We start from the raw sequence: 25,016 nt of genomic DNA, 5'->3' as shown, positions 1-25,016 counted from the left end.
TGTGTTGTAAAATCCCTGGAGATAGCCCCAAAACTGGCATTGCTGCCTTGATGATGAGATATTGAAGATGACAGAAGGGTTTTCTGGCATCTTGACCTCTTGACTGAATCTCAGCAGGCATGGGTCACTTGAAGAGGGAGTGTTCTGCTTCTTTCTGTAACCTTTCCTGCACCAGAGATCCTGGGTCTGTGGAGAAATATGCTTAGAATCCATCCTGTTTTTATTCTCTTTGACTTTTTGGAGAGACAGAAAGGCAATTTGTTATGTAAAGAGTAAGGTCACCGTTATTGATACCCTCTGTTTACATAAGAAGGAAGAAAATCATTAAATGATAAATACAAGAAGTTTTCACAAGATGGGTACTTCCCCGAGAATATCCCATAATGCCAAGTAATGCATTTAGCATTGCGCCTGGCACGTGGTAGATATCATAGCCACTGTGGTTAACACCTACACAAAATGTGTCATAAGTATGAATTTTTCTTATGTTTCCAGTGCCTGGACTTGAACTTCTTAGAGTTTAAATTGTTCTGTGTACTGGTTTGTTAACTAATATGAGAAAATGTGACTTTTGATTATCTTAATTATTACTTTTCAGTGTATGGTAAGCTGTTTTTGTCACCAAGCTGCTGAATTGTCTCTATTATTTACATATATATAAATACTGCCCCAGCATAACAGCATTAAGAACTTTATTTAGTAACAGTACTGATGGTGATAGATACTATTTTTATGTCATTGCCTTGTTAAAGCTTGCTTACTTGATTCCTTTCATTTCTCTTCCATTTTTATTGACTATATTTCTCTTTACAATACTCATATACATAGGCTGTTTCTTCTGAGATACATACAAATGGTTGTGATCATTTTAACTGCATTATGTGTGACTCTTGTGAATTACTTGGGGTTGAGACCAAGTTTCATGTTCCTCTTTCATTCCATGGTGCCCATCACAGTGGAGGCTCTGCAGCAGGCATTCAGTGCATGTGGTGATTGATGGGCCTCCTTGGTGCTACGGCCTATTCACACAGCAAGGAAGGCTGTTGTAGAATTGGTCCCCCATTTGGGACTGTGGGGAAGGTAAAGGTCTTCAACAGCAGATTTTTACCTAAGCATGATAAAAGAATGCTACAAATTACAGCTGACCACAAATGACCAGCTCAACATTTAAGAACAAGATGACTCTGGCATAAAAAAATTTAGTGATGAACATTTCCACATGCCAAATGCAGTCAGAGCCAGAGGCAGTAAGGGTATGACAGGTTCTGAGTGACAAAATAAATGACACTGTTAAATATGAGTACCAGGTGGGCACTGATTTCTGAGTTATTTGTACCATTTGTCCTTATGTAAACCATAAAATAGGTTGGCTGCTGACCAGAACCTGCAGCTGTGTAGAAGAGACATCTCTGTACAAGCACTAGACAACAAAGAGTGATGATAGACTTAAAGTTTCTTTTTATAGTTTTATACATAAAACAGAAAATAAAATTGTTGCTGTTATAGGCCTGGGGCCACAAATGCTGACATAGATCTGCCTAGCTGGGGCTACCAAAATGGCATGCATTCCTAAGTTTTAGAAATAAACAGTTAGCTTTTAAAAGGGTAACTTACATTCATATTTCACACACTGTCATCTTTATTGTCTCTAGTGTCTGAACACTTACTCGCTTCCTATGATATTGACTGCACTTTGGAAGTCAAGAAGGAGGTGGTCCAATGCATGGGCTCCTTCCAGGATGGGGTGGCCGAGAAGTGTGTTGATTATTTCCAGAGATTCCGACGTTCTACCCATGTGACGCCCAAATCATACCTCTCCTTTATTCAGAGTTATAAGTTCATATATGAAGAAAAGCATGTGGAGGTGCAGACCCTGGCCAACAGGTAAGTGTGATATTCATACCCAAAGCTATATTAAAGCCGTGGCTCTTAATCAGAGACAGACTTGCCCCAGTGGATATTTTGCAATGACCAGAGACATTTTTATCTGTCACAACTGGGGCAGCAGGGCAGGGAAGGGGTACTGCTGGAATGTGGTCAGCAGAGGCTTAGGGATGCTGCTAAACTTCTTGCAGTGCTCAGAACAGCCCACTGCTGGGTCTGACCCAGCGACAGATGAACAAATGCACTCAGACACAGATATCCAGTGAAAGAGCCGGCTAGGGGACCAGGCCACTCACAGACACCGAGGAGGGTACTGTAAAGAGTCAGCAGCCATAGCCCCCTAATGACAAAGACCTAAAGCAAACACCATGTGTGGGTAATTAACATTGCTGACTCCCCAAGTAGGGAGCAGCTATGCACCTGTGGAAGATCAAAGATCGGTCTTAGGACCACATGGCTAAACAAGCTCTTTAGATTAAACTCCCCTGCATTCCCTTGTTATCTGCTCTATGCTCTTAGCTCAAGGTAAGGGGATTAGGCTGTCTTCAGCCATAAAATGCTCCCAAGGCTTTTGCAAAAACCTCTTGGCCTTCCAAGAAGGTTTGCCTCCTTTTCCTACAATTTCTCCCACCATCCTGACTGAACTACAGGCCCCCGCAACAAAGAATTATCCAGCCCTAAAGTGTCTGTGGTGCTGAGATTGGGAAACCCTCCTTTAGAGCCTATTGACCATTCCTTGGTTCCTAGGGCTTTATTTGCTGCCCGGGATAAACGATTGCCAGGTTTTTAGGTGGCCTGCTGCTTTCTATAATATTGAGTGACATCAGGATAGAAATAATAGAGCTGGAAGGGAGTTGAGAATGCAGACATCCCTTCTTTCCTCTTTCTTCTTCTCACCCTTCTCTTCCCATCCCTTCTGTTTGACTGAGCAGGAAAAGTCAGGTCGATGCATATATTCACTGCCTAAGGAGTACCCCTGCTTCTCTGAAGTTTCTTCCAAATGCCACTGCTCTGCCCTGTGCTTTTCTGAGCAATCAGATCATCTGCCTGAGCATGACCAGAATCAGCCAGGGCAAGGAATCCCTAAGTGGGTGATTACACGAAATGACTCTGAGGGTTCCCATCTCTATAAGATCATGTTACTTCCGGTTCAGGCAGGCAGCTAGTTCCTCCCTACAGCCATTCTGATGGCTTTAAATTTGTTTCTTTTTTTAGGCCCACATCGTTCTTCTTTTAAGTTCATTGACCTTTTTTGAAAAACAGGCATTATTTTTCTTCCTCTGATAGGGCTTCATGCATTTGAAGTCTATTGTCATTTAGCCTAATGTCGTTAAATACGTTTCCTACATGATACAGATTCTAGCCTCACTGTTGTTCCTAATTTCACGGTGCATGTTCTGGCAGGTTCACAGTTCTTACACATGTGTTCTGTGAAGAACATACATGTTATCAGTCTACAGTCAAGCCTGGATCTATATCCTTTTTGCTAAGGCCTCTTGGGTTTGCTACTTGCATACATGCAATCTTCAGATGGGACCATTCCCACTCATTAGTGGACCAGTACTTGAAAATTGCCTCCAAGTCCCACACATTTTAACATTGCTTGTTTGGATTTTCAATCCCAGAATGAATACTGGATTGGAAAAGCTCAAAGAAGCTTCAGAGTCTGTTGCAGCCTTGAGCAAAGAACTGGAAGTGAAGGAAAAGGAACTACAAGTAGCCAACGATAAAGCCGACATGGTGGGTGAGCATTTACACATGTACCATATTCCTTTTGAAATCCTAGTTCACAAGTGTTGATGATTTATGCATATCTCATGGCTATAACTATGGAAGTATGCATTAATTCCCATTGGAATAAAATATTCTTAATTTTATGTGTAAAATACTGGGTAAGCGGACAAAATCAACAAATCAAGGTAAAAATGTACATTTTCAGCTAGTCTTTAATACTTTTTGATGAAGTATTTTTTGCTTTATATTGAATTAGGTCTTAAAAGAAGTGACAATGAAAGCGCAGGCTGCTGAAAAGGTCAAGGCTGAGGTACAGAAGGTCAAGGACAGGGCCCAGGCCATTGTGGACAGCATCTCTAAAGACAAAGCCATTGCTGAAGAAAAACTGGAAGCAGCAAAACCAGCTTTAGAAGAGGCAGAAGCTGCATTGCAGGTGCATCTTTGTGATATACCAGATGTCAGCTTTAGAGCCTAAGAGGCAGACTAAGGCTGAAAAGTTTAATAACAACAAGGAAACGCTGTGCTGGTTCAGACCAAAGCTCTATCCACTGGAGTGATTTCAAGTAATATTTTCTGCTTGAGACTTTATTAGCTCTTTATAGGTTTTGCATATTCTACTTAACATCTCACTCTCTTCACTCATGCATGACGGGCAGTGCCATATACTGGTGGCCAAGAGTTCTGGGTCCTCATTTCAACTCTGTCATCAATAAGCTATATAATATTGAAAAAGTCACATCAACTTTCTAAGGCAACATTCCCTTACTCATTCATTGAGGCCATTGGAGTAGGTCATCTGTAAGATACAACATTCTATCTATAAATTACCCAAATAAAGAACTACAGATCTGATGTAGCTCATTAATGAGTGCATTTGAGCAGGCTTCCAACACAACTAAACAGTACAATTGCATATTAGTCTGTGTTCACACTGCTATAAAGATACTAGCAGAGACTGGATAATTTAGACACAAAAGATGTTTAATTGACTCACATTTCTGTATGGCTGGGGAGGCCTCAGGAAACTTACAATCATGGCAGAAGGTAAACGGGAAGCAGGAACCTTCTTTACAAGACGGCAGGAGAGAGAGCAGGGGAAACTGCCACTTTTAAACCATCAGATCTCCTGAGAATTCACCCATTATGATGAGAACAGCATGGGGGAAACTGCCTCCATGATCCAGTCACCTTCCACCAGGTCCCTCCCTTGAGATGTGATTACCATGTGAGATGAGATTTGGGTGGGGACACAGAGCCAAACCATATAAAATTGTGTGGCAATACACTAATGGCAAAATTACAAAGGAGGTTGGATTTTGAGAAAATGAAATGTTTAATGAACTAGGCCACAGCTTAAAAGGCTGGTCGAGTTTTGAAGACTCACTTATTACTAAGAAAGTTCCAGGTATTTACAAACTCTAACATTTTGACATCAAGTTACATAAATCTATACAACAAAGTGACAAACCTTACTTGGGCAAAGAATGTGTTTCTTCCTGTTTCGATATTAATCTGACTTTAACCAGCTCAGAGCAAAAACAAAAAATACCTCCAGATGTTAGACAACTGTTCTATTGCCACAGCATATAGGAGATTATATAACAGTCATATTTCTTGGCCTGCAGAAAAAAAAAGAATTTAATGTTTAGGTGAAACAGGTTGAGTTTCTGTCCCCACTTCAACTTCTTTTACCCGGATATCTAACAAAGCTGAACACCATTCAGTTTGAAAATTATTTTTAAAGCTGAAGTAAAATAAGCATACCTAGCCCTTACATTTTATATAACTTTAATTTGACCCTACCTACTTTTTCCACTGGCTCCTGTTCCATTTTTCTCTTTTCTTTTATAGCTATGCGCCTCAAATAAAGATCTATCTGCCATTTCCAGTTCTCTCCCACACGTTAGCCCTAACTTCCAGCTGTCTGGCTTTCATAAATGCTAGTATTAATATGTTAAAACAGGCCAGGCATAGTGGCTCACTCCTGTAATCCCAGTACTTTGTGAGGCCGAGGTGGGCAGATCACTTGATGTCGGGAGTTTGAGACCAGCTTGGCCAACATGGTGAAACCCTGTCTCTACTTTAAAAAAAAATTAGCTGGGCATGGTGACATATGCCTGTAGTCCCAGCTACTCAGGAAGCTGAGGCATGAGCATCACTTGAACCCAGAAGGAGGAGGTTGCAGTGAGCCGAGTTCACACCACTGCACTCCAGCCTGGGTGACAGAGTGGACTTAGGTCTCAAAATAAAAAAGAAGAAAAACAGAACTATACACACACACACACACACACACACACACACACACAATCCTTTTCAAGGTATGTAGTTACATTCCTAATTTACCAAGTTTAGTGTTTTTTCTTTTTTCTTCAGTCCTGGAGAACAGATCATTCACTTTTATGACAAAGTCATTGGTTACCATCTTTTGATAGAAAAGAGGCAAATACAAACCAGATAAATGTTTTGAAGATCTGGAAGGAAAGAATATGTACTACTTGTCCTAGAGATAGGGCTGTTTCCAATTTTTACATTTTTTCAATACTTATTCCATAGTGAGTTTTAGGTGATTGAGCAGTTATTATCAACCAAAACAGGTGTACACGACTATTAAATAAACTACTTTATAAGAGTATCTGTACTAGAAATGGAATGGAACTTTTCTAAGACAGAGCTTGTAAAATTCATATTGCTCAAGTCCTTTCATTTAAAGGTTGGTTCCCAGCTAAGAAACCTCTAATTATTCAATCTGTCAGCCCTGCAGCTACCCTCTGGTGTCAGTCCACAGTGACGAGTCTGAGTTGTTGAAGAGAGGCAGGCAGATTCTTGACCTACATAGCTAATGAGTAAAAAAGCACTGCAAATACTGCAGTTTTCCTGGTTTTGAACCTCAAAATCTACTTATGTGCTGAGTATTCTTTTTTTTTCAGATTATGCCTTTCTTTTTTCTGGCACAGAGCCATCTGTGCACTTTTAGAGAAGTCACAGCTCCGTGTCTGCTTGCCAACATTTCTTTCCTCTCACTGCTAGTTTGAATAGTAGAAATTTGAAGTCGTTGGGACATGGTGTTTCTTTGGGATTAAATATGCATCTAGACCTCATGGCTCTGCATCTAACTTGAAACAGTTTTCTGTCCTCTGTTGAAATAGTAGCATTTGGACATGCAAGGTTTGCTTGTTTTTGCTTTCCTGTCTGAGTTTGGGTGATCCTTCCTTTCATCCCCCAGACCATCAAGCCTTCGGACATCGCCACGGTCCGCACCTTGGGCCGCCCCCCTCACCTCATCATGCGGATCATGGATTGTGTACTGCTCCTGTTTCAAAGGAAAGTCAATGCTGTGAAAATTGACCTGGAAAAAAGCTGTACCATGCCCTCTTGGCAGGAATCCTTAAAACTGATGACGGCAGGGAACTTTTTACAGAACTTACAGGTTGGTAGTTCAGTGGTGATGGGCTAAGAGGGAACTCATTCTTCACTGGTGTATGAGTCCTTTGGTAGAATAAGTTTCCAAAAAGAATTCACTCTACATACTTGTTTTTTTCACAGTAAAACCTTCTCTTTCAAATATAAGTCATTGTAAGCATTAGTTTTTTCTGACCGATTTTAGTTGTATTAAAGCATCATCAGTGTTACGTATACTTCAATAAAAGTTAAAAAAATCATTTTAAGAAAACGGTGAGTATGTATATGTATTATAGTCATACAAATACAAATGTATACAAGTATTTGCATTTTGCAATTCTCAGTAGTAATTAATTTACATCTTTTTTATTTTATGAGATAAAACTTAACATGAAATAATTGCACAAATTTTAAATGTATAGCCTGATGAATATTTACATATATATGTACCCATTTGTGAACACTGGAAGAAAAATATGTATTTTCAGACCCCAGAAACCTCTCTGGTGCCCCAATCCAGTCAATAACCTTCTTTAAGATAATTGTATTCTTACCTTCATCCAGATAATTTGCTTTGCCTGTTTTGAAATTTGCATATATGAAATAATATTGTATGAACCCTTTGGTTTTGACTTCTTTCATTCAACATGTCTGTGAAATTCATTCTTATTGTTGCAAATGACAGTCTTTCTTTTTTCGTTGATATATAGTTTCCTAGTATATAAATGTGCAGTAGTGTGTGTGACAAATGTTTTAACAACTGATTCTTCAGGGAGAAAGGAAAAAAAAAAAAGCAAAAAAAAGCTCTGATTTGAAGTTTTGCCATGGTGTAAGTACTCCCATGATGGCGATTGTAAGCTATTAAAATGATGTTGCTGGATCTAGAGTTGGGAAGAGCTGCATGGTAGCCTGCCATTGTGCAGTATTTCCACCGTAGAGATACAATAGTTGTAAATGACGTTAGAAACACAGATGATAGTAAAATGTAGTCTAAGAATTAGAAAGTTATGAGCTTTGACTATATTTTTTGTTTGACATATCATTTATTTAATTCTAAGTTTATATATCTTAATTTTTAATAACGGCTGAGTCTAACGAGCTTGCAGAATTCCTGGAAATTTAGCAATCATTTCTTACAAGCCTGTTTGAACCAGCACCAGTGTGAAACACTACTGTGTGGTTCATTTTGTTTGTCCCTTGTACTGTTGATGAATTTTGGGGTTGGCATTAATTTTGGCTATTATAAATAAAGCTGCTGTGAATATTGGTCATTTGGTGGCTGTAGTGTGCATTTCTGTTGGCTTTATCCTCAGGAGTGGAATTTCTGGAACTTATACACATTTAATCAGTGTTGCTAGGTAGTGCTGAAGAGTTTTCGAAAATGGTGTATCAATATATATAAATGTGTATGTATATATATATATATATATATATATACACCCACCAGTAGTGTATAAGTTGCTCAATATCTTCACCATTTTCTAAATTTAGCTACTCTGATGAGTTTGTAGTGGTGTCTTATTATTGTTGGTTTAATGTGCATTTCCCAACCTTTTCGCAGGCTTATGAGCCTCTGGGGAATTCTTTTGTTAAATGCCTGTTGGGGTTGCTTGTCCGTTTAAATTATTTTATTACTTTGTAGAATTTCCTTAGAGATAAAATATGACGAATTTGTTATTTATATGTTTGCAAATATCTTCTGCTGCTTTCTGGCATTAGTTGTTTCCTTGATTAATGGTGTCTTTTGATAAATAGAAGTTCTTAGGTTTAATGTAATCCAATTTATTAATATTTTCCTTAATAGTGCTTTCTACATTCTGTTTAGGAGATCTTTGCCCACGTCCAAGGCAGATTTCCAGTTTTCTTCTGGAAGCTTTATTGTCTTCTCTTTCATGTTGAACTCTTAAAACAACTAATTGGGAATACCCAGTCCACAGCTATTTCCCAAACTGTACATTCAGCACTATCTATCTTTCAGTTTTCAATTCAGCATCACTCCATTGAGTGCTATGGCCGGATCCTGTGGTGAGATGCATACAACAGCTGTAACAATAAGTAGTTTATGAAACTAGTGGGCCAAACAGACGTGTCCCAGATAATTATAATATGAGACTTTGCCAGTGGACCTGGACTTGGAATGGAATCCTGACAAGTGATTCCAGGTTCCTGACATTTACCTGGTGGCAGAGCCTCTGCTCTTGTACTCTCCCTGCTATTTGTCATTGTCACCACTGACCTTCTATTGCTCTCAGCCATTCATCTGGCTTTTGTTCTGGCTTACAGTTTTTCAAGTCTCTTAATAACCAGTTATGTTAAATGAAGTCTCAGTGAGAGTGTGTTCAACTATACGTTATGTGTTCTCTAAAGGTTTGTGTCACTAAATTATTTAGGTACTAAATTTCTTTCTACTTGGAAAACGTTTAATCATCCTCTTTTAAATGATCAAACACCACTTTTGAAAGATCCAATTTCATCGTTTAGCCAGTCTTCCTTTTCTGATGTAGAAAGGCATTCTTAATTCATTTCTGCTACTATTTAAAAATTTTATCCCACCAGAAGGTAATAATTCTCTCATATTCTTAATAGTTCTGTGATTAAAAATTAATTCATCACCCTTAAAACTTAATGTCCAAGTTATTATCTTCACATTTCAGGTGAGTTTAATAAAACCTCTGTCTGAATGTATTAAGCATTTGGTTGCTGATAAATGCTAAATATATATGTCCTCAGACTGAATAAACCTGTGTGTGTTTGTTTTTCATTGTGGATTTTATGGGTTTGTAATTCAGCTATTTAGGATTAATGACAAAAAATCTTTATTACTTTGGAAATTCTAATAGTCATATTAGTGTTCATGACATAAATAATTTACTCTTTCTCTGGATCTCATGATATTTAGTTAGGGTTGGTATCTTTCCTACAGAAGACAAAGTGTACTCTAACAGACTGGTTTGCTATCATTTCTTACTGTACTTTTACCTTTAGGACTTTTGCCTAATATCTTAAAATAGTGACAAAATATAATGCCCTTCATTCGTGATTGTTCAGTAGTTTCAGTGACATTGAGAACATGATGGAAGTATGACTTCATAGAAAGAAGTGTTTTGACTTTATTTTACTCATTCTTCCATAGCAATTCCCAAAAGACACGATCAATGAAGAGGTGATAGAGTTTTTGAGTCCGTACTTTGAAATGGCTGACTATAACATCGAAACTGCTAAACACGTCTGTGGAAATGTAGCTGGTCTTTGTTCCTGGACGAAAGCCATGGCTTCCTTCTTTTCTATAAACAAAGAAGTGCTGCCTCTGAAGGTAAGCCTCCTAGGCAGACCTGGGTAAAGGTGCCTGAGAAGAGTCTCCAGGTCACCTGGTCTTATCTTTTCACAGGAGCACATTTGCCTTTGGCTTCTTGTCTTAGGGCATTCAGGTCCACGGGGGATCTAGCATAAGAAAGGCCAAGCATGGGATGTTTCTTTTCCCTTCCCCCCCCTCCTCCCCTCCCCTCCCCTTGCCTTCTCTCCTCTTTCCTTCCCTGCCCATCTTCAGAACTGTATGAGCCTGAAAGCATGGATGGACCCTCTACAAGGATATTTTTCGTCTGCAATGTAAACTTGAAAAAAAAAATCCAAAATGCCACCAATTATAGCAAACTGTAGCATAGAATCCTCTGATGATATTTAAGAACTTTATCCAGCGAATCCTATGAGTGAGGTAGGGTCAAGACAGAAAATGCTGAAAGCTGGTCTTGGCTTGGCTTAAGGGATGACATATTCTTCCCTTTTCCATTTCTGTTTCATCTCTTAGGAAAGAGACTGAATATCATCTATTTGTTATTTAATGTAACTTTTTAGACATGCTTTGTGTTTCCTTTGCATAATTGCATCCCTAAGCTTCATTTTTGCATATTCTCCTACCATTAAAAGAGTCAGTCTTCAGAAAATGGAGAGGCAGTGGAGAGCATGTTTTTTGAAAATGGAATACTGATAGCTCAACATCGTATCTCATGGCTAGATTGATTATTTTGCTTTTGTGTGAGTCTCATCTCTCTTAATCTTCAACTACATTCTACTTATACTTTACACAGGAAACTTAACAATCGTGAAACAAGTAATCAAGAGTGGTATAGAGTTGCAGGTCCTATTTTGTTTCTAATTGTTATGATACCAGGACCATGTATTCAGCAATTGAGGCTCTCGAGGTCCTAGGACAGCCTAAAGGAACAAAGAGTCATTTGAGTCAGAGAATTTCCAAGCAAATAATTGATGTCATGCTGTTTGAAGCCATGGATATTGTGACTGTTGAAGACTTCAGCATAGCTCAAACATGGACAATCAAAATATGTACCCCATGAATATGTAAAATTATTTGTTAATAAAAAATAAAGTATCGGAAAAAACAGGACAATCCAATATTGGCTGAATTAGAGCCGTTATATAAAGTGAGAAGTACAGGTCATTCTTTGCACACTTTTACAGTGAGTAACTATGCATAGTGTCTTAAAGAGAACTACAGTTAAGTTCATGATACATAGTTTTCTCTGTTATTGTAGTTATTTTAAGTACATAGCTGAAATCGTTAGACATGGATGTGCTGAACAAGGCTTACATAAGAACAATGAGATCTCTTCCTCTGTGTTCAGTGCCGTCCACATTTCAGCTTTCAGCTCCTCACAAGACAATCTAGGTCCTACAGTAGGAAGTGAAGGGAACATTACCAGAAGTGAGAACCTTTTTACTTGCTCCTAGAACCTGTGCTTTTCTCTCTAAGGTCCTCCTATCTTCTTATAAGTATGTAGCATCTTGGACCACTCAGCTTGTCAGGTTCCTTTTATGTTAGTCAGAAAAATACATGCTGTTACACAGACCCACGTTCACTGTGTAGGTAGGAGTAGAAGAAGAAGTGAGTACGGATTATCACCGGGTGGTTCTGTTGACTATAATAAGAAATACAGACCTAGGCCTTTGACTTCCCTTCTTCCTGGAAAGGTTTCACTTGCACACCCCTGCTTCTTAAATGAGGAGAGGTCAAGGGAATTCCCTAAACTTCCAAGTGGAATCTCTTAAACACTAATTAGTAATGGCCACACTGAGGAGCTGTTATCTTTCATCTTGCAATTCTTATAAATGGGCTAAGTGACTTCTAGTAGTGAATAAATTCAAACAAATATGAATTATAGCAATAGCAATTTAGATTCCATTCAGGTTCCTTATAATGAGATTTCTCCTTGAAAACTTTATGAAAATCATTAGCAGTACATATAAATAGAATGTTATAAAAAAGCAGAACTTAAATATTGAACATGGATAATAACAGTAACAATATCTATTGTTTATTGAACTCATGTGCCAGGGCTAGACTTGAGATTTTACATATGTTATCTTATTTAATCCTCACAAAAAAATCCAAGGAGTTAGTTTTTCAATATTTTAATGAAGAAACTGAAGCTCACAGGGTTTAAGCAACCTGCACAGAGTTCTACAACTTCTAAGTTGAGAAATTAATTGGGTTTGAAGGATTTTGGCTAGCAATTGTTGACAGCTTCATTTAATAAAAATGTTGTTTATTTATTGGTGAGGAAAGTACTAGAAACTGTTCAGAATCTTTGGGTTTGCAATAGTTTGTCATTAGCAGGTGAATTTAAGTTGTAAGTTGCTTGACATGGTGACCTTACTTGTTCCTTCCATGTTTGAGCCATGGCAACAGTTGCAGCTTAGAGCAGAGCTGAGGAAAAAATGTTCCACCAGTCAGGTTCTTTTTAAATTGTAACTTTTAAGCCATGCTTTTGCCCATCACTGCATCTAGTCAATTATGAAACTTTTGAGTTTTTCCTTAAAGTTTTATTCTGCCAAAATTTGGAAGCCTGAAGTTTTGAGATAGGAAAAGGATTTATCTCAAAAATGTTTTAAAAATAATCTGTTCTTAAATACTTCAGAAAGAATATACCTCCTAGTAATGGATCATCCCATGAAAGTCAATATTAGCTTTCTGTAAATTTAAAAGGGAAAAATTTGGTTTCAAAAAATGTTTTTAAAGGATCTACATTTCTTAAGCATGAACTGTTTATTTTACATCTCATCTTTTGCTAATATGCTTTTGGTTAAGTTTTTGAGTCTATCTTTATAGCTTCTTTAAAACAAATATTCTTAATTAGTCACAGCCCAAGGTGTCAGATGTGCTTTCCAGAAGGCAAGAAATATATTAAAACGACAGGAACGATGTCAAGACCACCATGATACACAAAACCTAGATATTTATATTCAGTAAATAATTATTTTCCATCCTTTATTACTTTTTAATATGATGAGCCCTGCTAGGCAGATAGTTTTAAATATGTTTTTTTCTGTAACTTGTAATATTATAATGTTTTATAATTTGTCTGTATACATTAATATTACAGTCTGCTCTAGGAAGACTATGATCCATGGGCCAAATCTAGCCCACCACCTTTATTTGGATGGCTTGTGAAATAAAAATGCTTTCTATATGTTTAAATAGTTTTTGAAGAAGTACATAAACAATAGTTTCAATTTTGCCTCTTGGCCCAAAATACTTACTATCTGGCACTTTAAAGATATATTTGCTGACGAATTTTCTAATGAATTGTAACTTTCTGCTTATACACATTTATGTCAGGTTCACATTAAGATTTGTTCTGGACTTAATGTGATTTGAAAGGATTCTGGAGCTGAAACAAAGAAAAGGTATAAACACACGGTGTAGCTGAGTTCTCAGACCCTAAAAGGCAGAACGTTTTGAGGTTGGCTACCCAGGTCTTCACTCTGTGCATGTCCTGTGCAGGCCAACTTGGTGGTGCAGGAGAATCGCCATGTCCTGGCCATGCAGGATCTGCAGAAAGCCCAGGCCGAGCTGGACGACAAGCAGGCGGAACTTGACGTGGTGCAGGCTGAGTATGAACAGGCCATGACTGAAAAACAGGTAACATGTCCTTTGTCATGGCAGGGACTGTCACACATCTACATGGCTATCATAGGCCCTCATTCGTTTTCTACTTTATTTCTGTGAGAGTTTGGGTTCCTGTGGGGATTCACTGAATTTATGCATAATGCATACATAGCACATAATGGACACCAAGGGTCTTTGGTGAGATGACAGGATAGTCAGTCAAGATGGCAGTCAGCACTGGAACATAGCCATTCTAAGTGTCTTTATTAGTGGAGATGGTAATGATGACGACATCTTGTGTAGTAGCATTTTTGTTATGTTTTTCAAATCATATCCTCCCATTTTATCTCATTTAATCTTCGAAATAATTTGCAAGGTAGGCAGGGTGGATTTTTATTCTCTTAAGACAAGGTCTTGCTCTGTCTTTCAGGCTGGAGTGCAGTGGCATGGTCACGGCTCACTGCAGCCTCGAACTTCTGGGCTCAAGTGATCCTTCCACAGCCTCCCAAGTAGCTGGGAATACAGGCATGCACCACTATGCCTAGCTAAATGTTTGTAGAGACAAGCTTTGGCCATGTTGCCCAGGCTGGTCTCGAACTCTAGGGCTCAAGCAGTATAAGACCTGCCTTGGCCTCACAAAGGATGGGATTACAGGCATAAGCCAAGCCACCCTAGTGCCTTGCCTATCTTTGTTCTCATTTTAGGACATTCAAATCAAATGCCTAGACATCGGAGGAAACGTACTTGGGTTTCTAAGTCACCAGGATTTTGTCACTTTTTTTCCTCTTACTTTAAATGCATACTATTTTTTTTTTTTTTTTAAATAAAGTGGTTTCCCTAGGCTTAATAAAATCTGTGTCTGCCTCTGATAAATCCTATATTTGGAAAATAATAGCTAGATTCACTCTGTTTTACCTTGATTATTTTATGAAATTCGCCCCTACCCCTTCTCAGCCTTTACTGGGTCTAATTGAAATTGCTGCCTTATTAGTTTTACAGGGGTCCCAATTAAAGAGTTTAGATAAACATTTCAGTTTCACCATATGCAGAATGTATGATATAGTCTCTTAAAGATATGTCTTCTGCAAGCAAAATAAAAGCTTTTGAAAGCTTGAAAGAAGTAGCACTTTTGAAAAATATCTGTTCATGTCCTTTGCCCTCTTTTTAATAAGATTGTTTGCTTTTTTTTTTTCTTGTGAATTTGTTTAAGTTCCTTATAGATCCTGGACATTAGACCTTTTTCAGATTCATATTTTGCAAAAATTTTCTCCCATTCTATAGGCTGTCTCTTCACTCTGTTGATAGTTTAGTTTGCCGTGCGAAAGCTCTTTATTTTAGATCCCATTAGTCAGTTTTTGCTTTTGTTGCAACACTTTTCAAAAAAACATACATGCAGTCAACGATCATATGAAAAAGAGCTCAATATCACTGATCACTAGAGAAATGCAAATCAAAACCACTGTGAGCTGCCATCTCACACCAGTCAAGATGGCTATTACTAAAAAGTCAAAAAACAACAGATGCTGATGAGATTGTGGAGAAAAGAATGCTTATACACTGTTGGTCAGAGTGTAAGTTCATTCAACCATTCTGGAAGATAGTGTGGCAATTCCTCAAAGACTTGGAAACAGAAATAACATTTGGCCCAGTAATCCCATCAATGGATGTATACCCAAAGGAATATAAATCATTCTGTTATAAAGCCACATGGGTGAGTATGTTCATTGCTGCCCTATTCACAATAGCAAAGACATGGAATCAACGTAAATGTTGGTCAATGGTAGACTGGATAAAAAAAATATGGTACATGTACACCATGGAAGGCTATGCAGTTATAAAAAAGAATGAGATTGTGTCCTTTTAGGAACATGAATGGAACCAGAGGTCATTATTGTTAGCAAACTAACACAGGAACAGAAAACCAAATACCACATGTTCTGACTTATAAGTGGGAGCTAAATAATGAGAACACATGGACACATAGAGAGGAACAACACACACTGGAGCCTGTTGGAGGGTGGAGGGTGGGAAGAGGGAAAGGATCAGGAAAAATAACTAACGGGTACTAGGCTTAATACCTGGGTGATGAAATAATTTGCGCAACAAACTCCCATGACACAAGTTTACCTGTGTAACAAACCTGTGCATGACCACTGAACTTAAAATGAAAATTAAATTATACAAAAGAAGTAGCACTTACGTGGGTTTATATACTTATGCTTCATGAAATTCACTTATATATAGAAAAAATTACGGGAGCTTGAAAGAGTCTACTTTGGAAGGAGTGTTAATTTCCACCATTTTGAATGCTCACTTGTATCAGGAAGCTCAACTGAACACAATGAAAATATTTTACCTTCACACTTTATATGTAAATTTTAACATCAATTAATTCAGCAAGTTTTATTGTTTTTGAGCATCTGCTATTTGTTAGGTAAATAATCCTGGGACCATAGAAGAACTGTAAAACTCTGGCTCTAACTTAAACACTTGAATTTTGACAAATGTCCAATTCCTTATTTAAAAAAAAAATCTGGGCATGCCTGCAACTAACTTCTGAACTTGATCTTCAGTCACTTTTGTTGCTCTCCTGCCTCCATAGGACTCCATGAAAGTCCAGGGGTTTGTGGGCCTCCCAGAAGGCAGCAGAAGGGCTTTCAATCTGCAGCTCACGTGGCCCAGGCCTGCATGGCTCACTGAAGGAGTGTGTGTCCTGGCTACGCCCACACAGGACCCAGTGCCTTTGCTTAGGGTTCAGCTTGCCTAGGACTGCTGAAGAGCTAGTCACCTCTCTGGGACCTAAGAGAGTGGGCCTGAGGATGGGGGTACTACTCAGGGAACCCAGTAAGTCCTGTGTGCTCCCCTCAATAGGCTGGGGGGAACACACGGAACTTATGGTTTTCTTTCTCTTGTATTCTCAACATTTATTCCTTTCTCCTCTCCCAAATTGTAATCCCCCAAGGACGCCTGGGCTTCCAGAAAATAAAAGCCAGAGAGGGAGAGGCCTGGCCATTCCCTGATTTGGCTGATGGAATTGGGATTGAAGAATTTAGGGAAAGCAAAACAATATTAAAAGTATCTTACAAATAAGAAGTTTTTTCTAATAAACGATGTAGCATCATACTTCCCAGCTTGCACCCTCCCTCGTGAGGGAAACAGACAAACAGAGGTGGGTGGCTATAGTTGGGGATGTGCCTCTCCGATGGATTGTTACTTTTTTTGCCTTAAGTCTAGAGGAAGAAAATAGATTAGGGCAAAGTGGAATAAATTTCTTGCTTTTGAGAAACACTATATTGTGTTATTACTACAACAGCAATTCATGTCTTTATAGAAAATACAGGTAACCCCAGCAATCCCATTAGTGGATTTATAGCCAAAAGGTTATAAATCATTCTGCTATAAAGACACATGCACACATGTGCTTATTGCAGCACTGTTCTCAATAGCAAAGACTTGGACCAACCCAAATGCCCATCAGTGTTAGACTGGATAAGGAAAATGTGACACATATACACCGTGGGATACTATGCAGCCATAAAAAAGGATGAGTTTATGTCCTTTGCAGGGACATGGATTAAGCTGGAAACCATCATTCTCAGCAAACTAACACAAGAACAGAAAACCAAACACTGCATGTTCTCACTCATAAGTGGGTATGGAATGAGAAAACATGGACACAGGGAGGGGAACATCACACACTGGGGCCTGTCAGAGGATGAGGGGTTAGGGGAGGGAGAGCATTAGAGAAATACCTCATGTAGATGATTGGTTGATGGGTGCAGCAGACTACCATGGCACATGTATACCTATGTCTACACGTGTATCCCAGAACTTAAATTATAATAATTAAAAAAATCCGCACTTAAAAAGAAAGAAAAAAAGAAAAAAACAGAATCACAAAGCAAATGGCCATGCTAGAATTGAAACCCAAGCAGCCTAAACTCATGTTCTTAGCTAACATACCCTGTCTCCCAAAAAGATTTAAAAAAAAAAAAAAGAAAATATAGGTAACCCTGGAGATGAGCAATAATCATATTTTGTTTGTTATTATTCATATCATAATATATGCCTTTCACATGCACTTTAGACTCAACTGATAATTTGGTAATACCATTTTATAAATTGAATTTTTAACTTAATATATTGTGATCATCTTTCTTGGTCATATATATATATATATATATATATTTAATTATTTAAGTTCTGGGATACATGTTCAGGAAGTTCAGATTTGTTACACAGGTATACACGTGCCATGGTGGTTTGCTGCACCCATCACCCCATCATCCACATTAGGTATTTCCCCTAATGGTTTCCCTCTCCTAGCCCCCCAACCCCTGACAGGCCCCAATATGTTGTGTTTCCCTCCCTGATTCCATGTGTTCTCATTATTCAACATCCACTTATGAGTGAGAACATGCAGTGTTGGTTTCTGTGTTAGTTTGCTGAGAATGATGGTTTTCAGCTTCATCCATGTCCCTGCAAAGGACATGAACTCATCCTTTTTTATAGCTTATAGGATTTCATGGTGTATATGTGCCACATTTTCTTTATTATCATTGATGGGCCTTTGGGTTGATCCAAGTCTTTGCTATTGTGAACAGTGCTACAATAAACATACATGTTCATGTGTCTTTATAGTAGAATGATTTATAATCCTTTGGGTATATACCCAGTAATGGAATTGCTGGATCAAATAGTATTTCTGGTTCTAGATCCTTGAATAATTGCCACACTGTCTTCCACAATGGCTGAACTAATTTACACTCCCACCAGCAGTGTAAAAGCATTCCTATTTCTCCACATCCTCTCCAGCATCTGTTGTTTCCTGACCTTTTAATGATCGCCATTCTAACTGGTGTGAGATGGTATCTCAATGTAGTTTTGATTTGCATTTCTCTAATGACCAGTGATAATGAGCTTTTTTTTGCATGTTTGTTGGCTGCATAAATGTCTTCTTTTGAGAAGTGTCTGTTAATATCCTTCACCCACTTTTTGATGGGGTTGTTTTTTACTTGTAAATTTCTTCAAGTTCTTTGTAGATTCTGGATTTAGCCCTTTGTCAGAAGGATAGATTGCAAAAATTTTCTCCCATTCTGTAGGTTGCCTATTTACTTTGATGATAGTTTCTTTTGCCGTGCAGAAGCTCTTTAGTTTAATTAGATCCAATTTTTCAATTTTGGCTTTTGTTGCCATTACTTTTGGTGTTTTAGTAATGAAGTCTTTGCCCATGCCTATGTCCTGAATGATATTGCCTAAATTTTATTTTAGGGTTTTTATGGTTTCAGGTCTTATGTTTAAGTCTTTAATACATCTTGAGTTAATATTTGTATAAGGTGTAAAGAGTTTCAGTTTTCTGCACATGGCCAGCCAGTTTTCTCAACACCATTTATTAAATAAGGAATTCTTGCCCCATTGCTTGTTTTGTCAGGTTTGTCAAAGATCAGATGGTTGTAGATGTATGGAGTTATTTCTGAGGCCCCTGTGCTGTTCCATTGGTCTATGTCTCTATTTTGGTACCAGTACCATGCTGTTTTGATTACTGTAGCTTTATAGTATAGTTTGAAGTCAGGTAGTGTGATGCTCCAGCTTTGTTCTTTTTGGTTAGTATTGGCTTGGCTATACAGGCTCTTTTTTGGTTTCATATGAAATTTAAAGTAGTGTTTTCTAATTATACGAAGAAAGTCAATGGTAGCTTGATGGGGATAGCATTGAATTTGTAAATTACTTTGGGCAGTATGGCCATTTTCATGATATTTATTCTTCCTATCCATGAGCATGGAATGCTTTTCCCTTTGTTTGTGTTCTCTCATATTTCCTTGAGCAGTGGTTTGTAGTTCTCCTTGAAGAGGTTGGTCCTTCACATCCCTTGTAAGTTGTATTCCTAGGTATTTTATTCTCTTTGTAGTAATTGCGAATGGGAGTTCACTCATGATTTGGCTCTCTGTTTGTCTATTATTGATGTGTAGGAATGCCTGTGATTTTTGCACATTGATTTTGTATCCAGAGACTTAGCTGAAGCTGTTTATCAGCTTAAGGAGATTTTGGGCTGAGACAATGTGGTTTTCTAAATATACGATCATGTAATCTGCAAACAGAGACAAATTGACTTCCTTTCTTCCTATTTGAATACCTGTTATTTCTTTTTCTTGCCTGATTGCCCTGGCCAGAACTTCCAACACTATGTTGAATAGGAGTGGTGAGAGAGGGCATCCTTGTCTTGTGCTGGTTTTCAAAGAGAATGTTTTCAGCTTTTGCCCATTCAGTATGATATTGGCTGTGGGTTTGTCATAAATAGCTCTTACTATTTTGAGATACATTCCACCAGTACCTAGTTTATTGAGAGTTTTTTAGCATGAAGGGGTTTTAAATTTTATCAAAGGCATTTTCTGCATCTAGGAGATAATCATGTGGTTTTTGTCATTGGTTCTGTTTATGTGATGGATTATGTTTATAGATTTGCAGATGTTGAACCAGCCTTTCATCCCAGGGATTAAGCCGACTTGATCATGGTGGATTAGTCTTTTGATCTGCTGCTGGATTCAGTTTGCATGTATTTTATTGAGGATTTTTGTATCGATGCTCATCAGGGATATTATCATGAAATTTTCTTTTTTTGTTGTGTCTCTGCCAGGTTTTGGTATCAGGATGATGCTGGTGTCATAAAATTAGTTAGGGAGGATTCCCTCTTTTTCTGTTGTTTGGAATAGTTTCAGAAGGAATGGTACCAGCTCCTCTTTGTACCTCTGGTAGAATTTGGCTGTGAATCTGTGTGATCCTGGGCTTTGTTTTGATTGGTAGGCTATTAATTACTGCCTCAATTTCAGAACTTGTTATTGGTCTATTCAGGGCTTCAACTTCTTCCTGGCTTAGTCTTGGGATAGTGTATGTGTCCAGGAATTTATCTATTTCTTATAGATTTTCTAGTTTATTTCCCTAGAGATATTTATAGTATTCTCTGATGGTAGTTTGTATTCCTGTGGGATCAGTGATGATACCTCCTTTTTCATTTTTATTGTGTCTATTTGATTCTTCTCTCTTTTCTTCTATATTAGTCTGGCTAGCAGTCTATTTTGTTAATCTTTTCAAAAAACTGGCTCCTGGATTCACTGATTTTTTTGAAGTCTCTATCTCTTTCAGTTCTGCTGTGTTCTTAGTTATTTCTTGTCTTCTGCTAGCTTTGGAATTTGCTTGCTCTTGTGTCTCTAGTTCTAGTTTTGGTGTCAGGATGTCGGTTTTAGATCTTTCCTGCTTTCTCCTGTGGGCATTTAGTGCTATAAATTTCCCTATCTAAACACTGCTTTACCTGATAGTGATGGGGAAAATGGAACCAAGTTGGAAAACATTCTTCAGGATATTATTCAGGAGAGCTTCCCCAACCTAGCAATATAGGCCAACATTCAAATTCAGGAAATACAGAGAGCAGCATAAAGATACTCTTTGAGAAGAGCAACCCCAAGACACATAATCATCAGATTCATCAAGGTTGAAATGAAGGAAAAAATGTTAAGGGCAGCCAGAGAGAAAGGTTGGGTTACCCACAAAGGGAAGCCCATCTCACTAACAAACAGTGGATCCCTTGGCAGAAAACTAGAAGTCATAAGAGAGGGGGGCCAATATTCAGTATTCTTAAAGTAAAGAATTTTCAACCCAGAATTTCATATCCAGCAAAATTAAGCTTCATAAGTGAAGGAGAAATAAAATCCTTTACAGACTAGCAGATGCTGAGAGATTTTGTTACCACCAGGCCTGCCTTACAAGAGTTCCTGAAGGAAGCACTAAACATGGAAAGAAACAACCAGTATCAGCCACTGCAAAAGGATACCAAATTGTAAAGACCATTGACACTATGAAGAAACTATGTCAACTAACGGGTGAAACAACCAGTTAGCATCATAATGACAGGATTAAATTAACACATAACAGTATTAGCCTGAAATGTAAATGGGCTAAATGCCCCAATTAAAAGACACAGATGGGCAAGTTGGATAAAGAGTCAAGACCTATCAGTGTGCTGTATTCAGGAGACCCATCTCAAGTGCAAAGACACACATAGGTTCAAAATAAGGGGATGGAGGAATGTTTACCAAGCAAATGGAAAGCAAACGGTAGCAGGGGTTGCAATCCTAGTCTGATCAAACAGACTTTAAACCAACAAAGATCAAAAAAGACAAAGAAGGGTATTACATTATGGTAAAGGGATCAATGCAACAAGAAGAGCTAACTATCCTAAATATATATGTACCCAGTACAGGAGCACCCAGATTCATAAAGCAAGTTCTTAGAGACCTACAGAGAGACTTAGACTCCCACACAAAAATAATGGGAGACTTTAACACCCACTGCTAATATTAGACAAATCAACGAGACAGAAAATTAACAAGAATGTTCAGGACTTGAACTCAGCCCAGGACCAAGCTGACCTAAATTACATGTACAGAACTCTCCACCCCAAATGAACAGAATATAAATTCCTCTCAGCACCGCATTGCACTTATTCTAAATTTGACCACATAAGTGGAAGTAAAACGCTCAGTAAATGTAAAAGAATGGAAATCATAACAGTCTCTCAGACCACCATACAGTCAAATTAGATCTCAGGATTAAGAAACTCACTCAAAACTGTACAGCTACGTGGAAACTGAGTAACCTGCCCCTGAAAGACTGCTGCGTAAATACCAAAATTAAGGCAGAAATAAATAAGTTTTTTGAAACCAACGAGAACAAAGATAGAACATACCAGAATCTCTTGGACACAGCTAAAATCTTTTTATGAGATTTTATTGATGGCTTCAGCGTATTCTTATTCATGGATACACTATAATTTATTTAAATAATCCTCTATTGTTAGACATTTAGCATGTATATATATATTTGACCACACAGTGACTTGTCATTGTAGCTAAACCTTTGTCCATACCCATTTTATTTTATAAGTTTAGATTTTTACCAGTAGAATAAGCAATTGTTGCTTAAACACCAAGAAACAGAGCCATTTGTTTTTTGCTTTTTGTGTTTTTTTTTTTTTTGAGACAGAGTCACACTCTGTTGCCCAGGCTGGAGTTCCATAGTACCATCTTGACTCAGTGCAACCTCAATCTCTCAGTTCAAGCGCTTCTTCTTCCTCAGCCTCCTAAGTGGGATAACAGGTGCCTGCCACTATGCCCGGCTAAATTTTGTATTTTTAGTACAGAAGGGATTTCACCGTGTAGCTCAGACTGGTTTCAAACTCCTGACCTCAAATGATCTCCCAAAGTGCTGGGATAACAGGCGTGAGCCACCAGAGCCATTTCGTTTTTAGGAACTAGGCACGGAATGCCTACAGTATATGAAAATCTGGGTTAAAGGCCTTTCGTTGTCACAAGGAACAGCAGGAAGGGATCTGCCAACGCAAGTGTGGCTAAAATTTGTTCAGGAGCCTCACAGCACCATGATTTTCAGATAATTTTACTAAGATTTCACCTAAAGTAAAAGGAAGCATTTTACTAAGGTTTCGCCTAAAGTAAAAGGAAGCATAGAGTTAGATAAAGCAATAATGATACAGAACTTTTAACATGAGAGAGATTCCTAATATTCAAGGAAGGATATGGATTTCTTTATATTTTGGGTGCTGTATTATGTTAACATGTATGCTCATATGCTATTTCCACTTTTCTTTATGAGGAAATAATAAATAATGCATATTTCTACCATGTCTCTGTTATTAACATCTGACCACTTGGCTTATGCACCCACTGGGGGAATCCAGCCAAGATCCATGGGCAGGGGACAAGACAGAAGACAGGGCAAAGGAGAGAGGAGTGGGCTGACGGACATGTGGAAATGGAATCTCATGCTTCCTGTGAAGTCATGGCTCATATGTCTCTGAAGGCAGATAATATGTCATGTTCTACAGTTACATTTTTGAGCCAGAGGCTATATTTATTTCAGTAAACATTTTCTTGTCATTATGGCCTATGTTAGACCTTGCTTGAAGATGCAGAGCGATGCAGACAAAAGATGCAAACAGCTTCCACGCTTATCAGTGGCTTAGCCGGTGAAAAAGAAAGATGGACGCAGCAAAGTCAAGAGTTTGCTGCACAAACTAAACGGCTTGTAGGTATGTACACTTTTTTATTGATGAGATTGTGTGTTGACAGTGATAGGGAATTAGAAAGCTTATACTTTAATAAAAATAAAAAACAGCACTTGATTGTTTCAAATTCCTGTGTGTGTATGTGTGTGTGTTTCTCCAGCCATTTCAGAGAAAGGGATATTGGTCTGACATCTGTGCTGTTCTTATTAGATGTGTTAACTACATTTATGCTTTTTATTATCAGGTCGCTTTAGAATTCTGAGTGCATGGGCATATTGATCAAGGTCACATTTAATGAAGGCTCTGTCTTATGAGGTTTTGATTCTTTTAAACTTAGAGGTCATTTTCTCACTTCTAATGAGAGTAAAAATAATCCAGTGTTTGACTGCTGGCAGGTCACTTGGACCTTATTGACCAGTAAACCAGACTGCTGCTTATTCACCGGCACACCACATGTGCTTCCAGTTTGATTTGTGGAATTTAGTTTGAAAGAATTATTGTCTTTTTAATTTTTTTCATTTTTAATATGCTGTACTATTACAAGGATGAATCTAAAGTATTTCAGTGGTGTTTGTTTTCTGTTTTAGGGGATGTTCTATTGGCTACAGCTTTTCTGTCTTATTCTGGTCCATTTAACCAAGAGTTTCGTGATATTCTGTTAAATGACTGGCAGAAGGAGATGAAAGCCCGGAAAATTCCGTTTGGAAAGAATCTAAATCTCAATGAGATGTTGATTGATGCTCCTACTATTAGTGAATGGAACCTCCAAGGTCTGCCAAATGATGACCTGTCCATTCAAAATGGAATTATTGTCACAAAGGCATCTCGCTACCCTTTGTTAATTGATCCACAGACCCAAGGCAAGATCTGGATTAAAAATAAAGAAAGCCGAAATGAACTCCAGGTAATTTGTGTTTGACTATGTTTATGTTACTAGTTAAGTTTTATTGCCTCAAACCAACAAGAATCCAAGAGTAGAGAGATATTTGAAAACATTAGATTTTTTTTTTTTTTTTTTTT

At 38.1% G+C, this 25,016-nt stretch overlaps 1 protein-coding gene across 1 annotated transcript in view; it reads left to right on the top strand.

Annotated features, from left to right (window-relative positions):
* LOC108288037 (dynein heavy chain 5, axonemal-like) overlaps positions 1-25,016 on the top strand; it is a 126,254-nt gene that overhangs the window by 33,708 nt on the left and 67,530 nt on the right. Inside the window, exons 9-16 of the mRNA XM_017506816.1 lie at positions 1,653-1,884; positions 3,510-3,624; positions 3,875-4,051; positions 6,842-7,045; positions 10,151-10,330; positions 13,817-13,954; positions 23,885-24,020; positions 24,584-24,900. Of these exons, the coding sequence (XP_017362305.1) occupies positions 1,653-1,884; positions 3,510-3,624; positions 3,875-4,051; positions 6,842-7,045; positions 10,151-10,330; positions 13,817-13,954; positions 23,885-24,020; positions 24,584-24,900 (1,499 nt within the window). The remainder of the gene's footprint in view (positions 1-1,652; positions 1,885-3,509; positions 3,625-3,874; positions 4,052-6,841; positions 7,046-10,150; positions 10,331-13,816; positions 13,955-23,884; positions 24,021-24,583; positions 24,901-25,016) is intronic.

The sequence above is a fragment of the Cebus imitator genome, unplaced genomic scaffold (assembly GCF_001604975.1).
Source record: "Cebus imitator isolate Cc_AM_T3 unplaced genomic scaffold, Cebus_imitator-1.0 Scaffold360, whole genome shotgun sequence".
In the NCBI taxonomy this organism is placed as follows: domain Eukaryota; kingdom Metazoa; phylum Chordata; class Mammalia; order Primates; family Cebidae; genus Cebus; species Cebus imitator.
The sequence above is the reverse complement of the archived record's forward strand: the minus strand, read 5'-3'. Positions and strand labels throughout refer to the sequence as shown.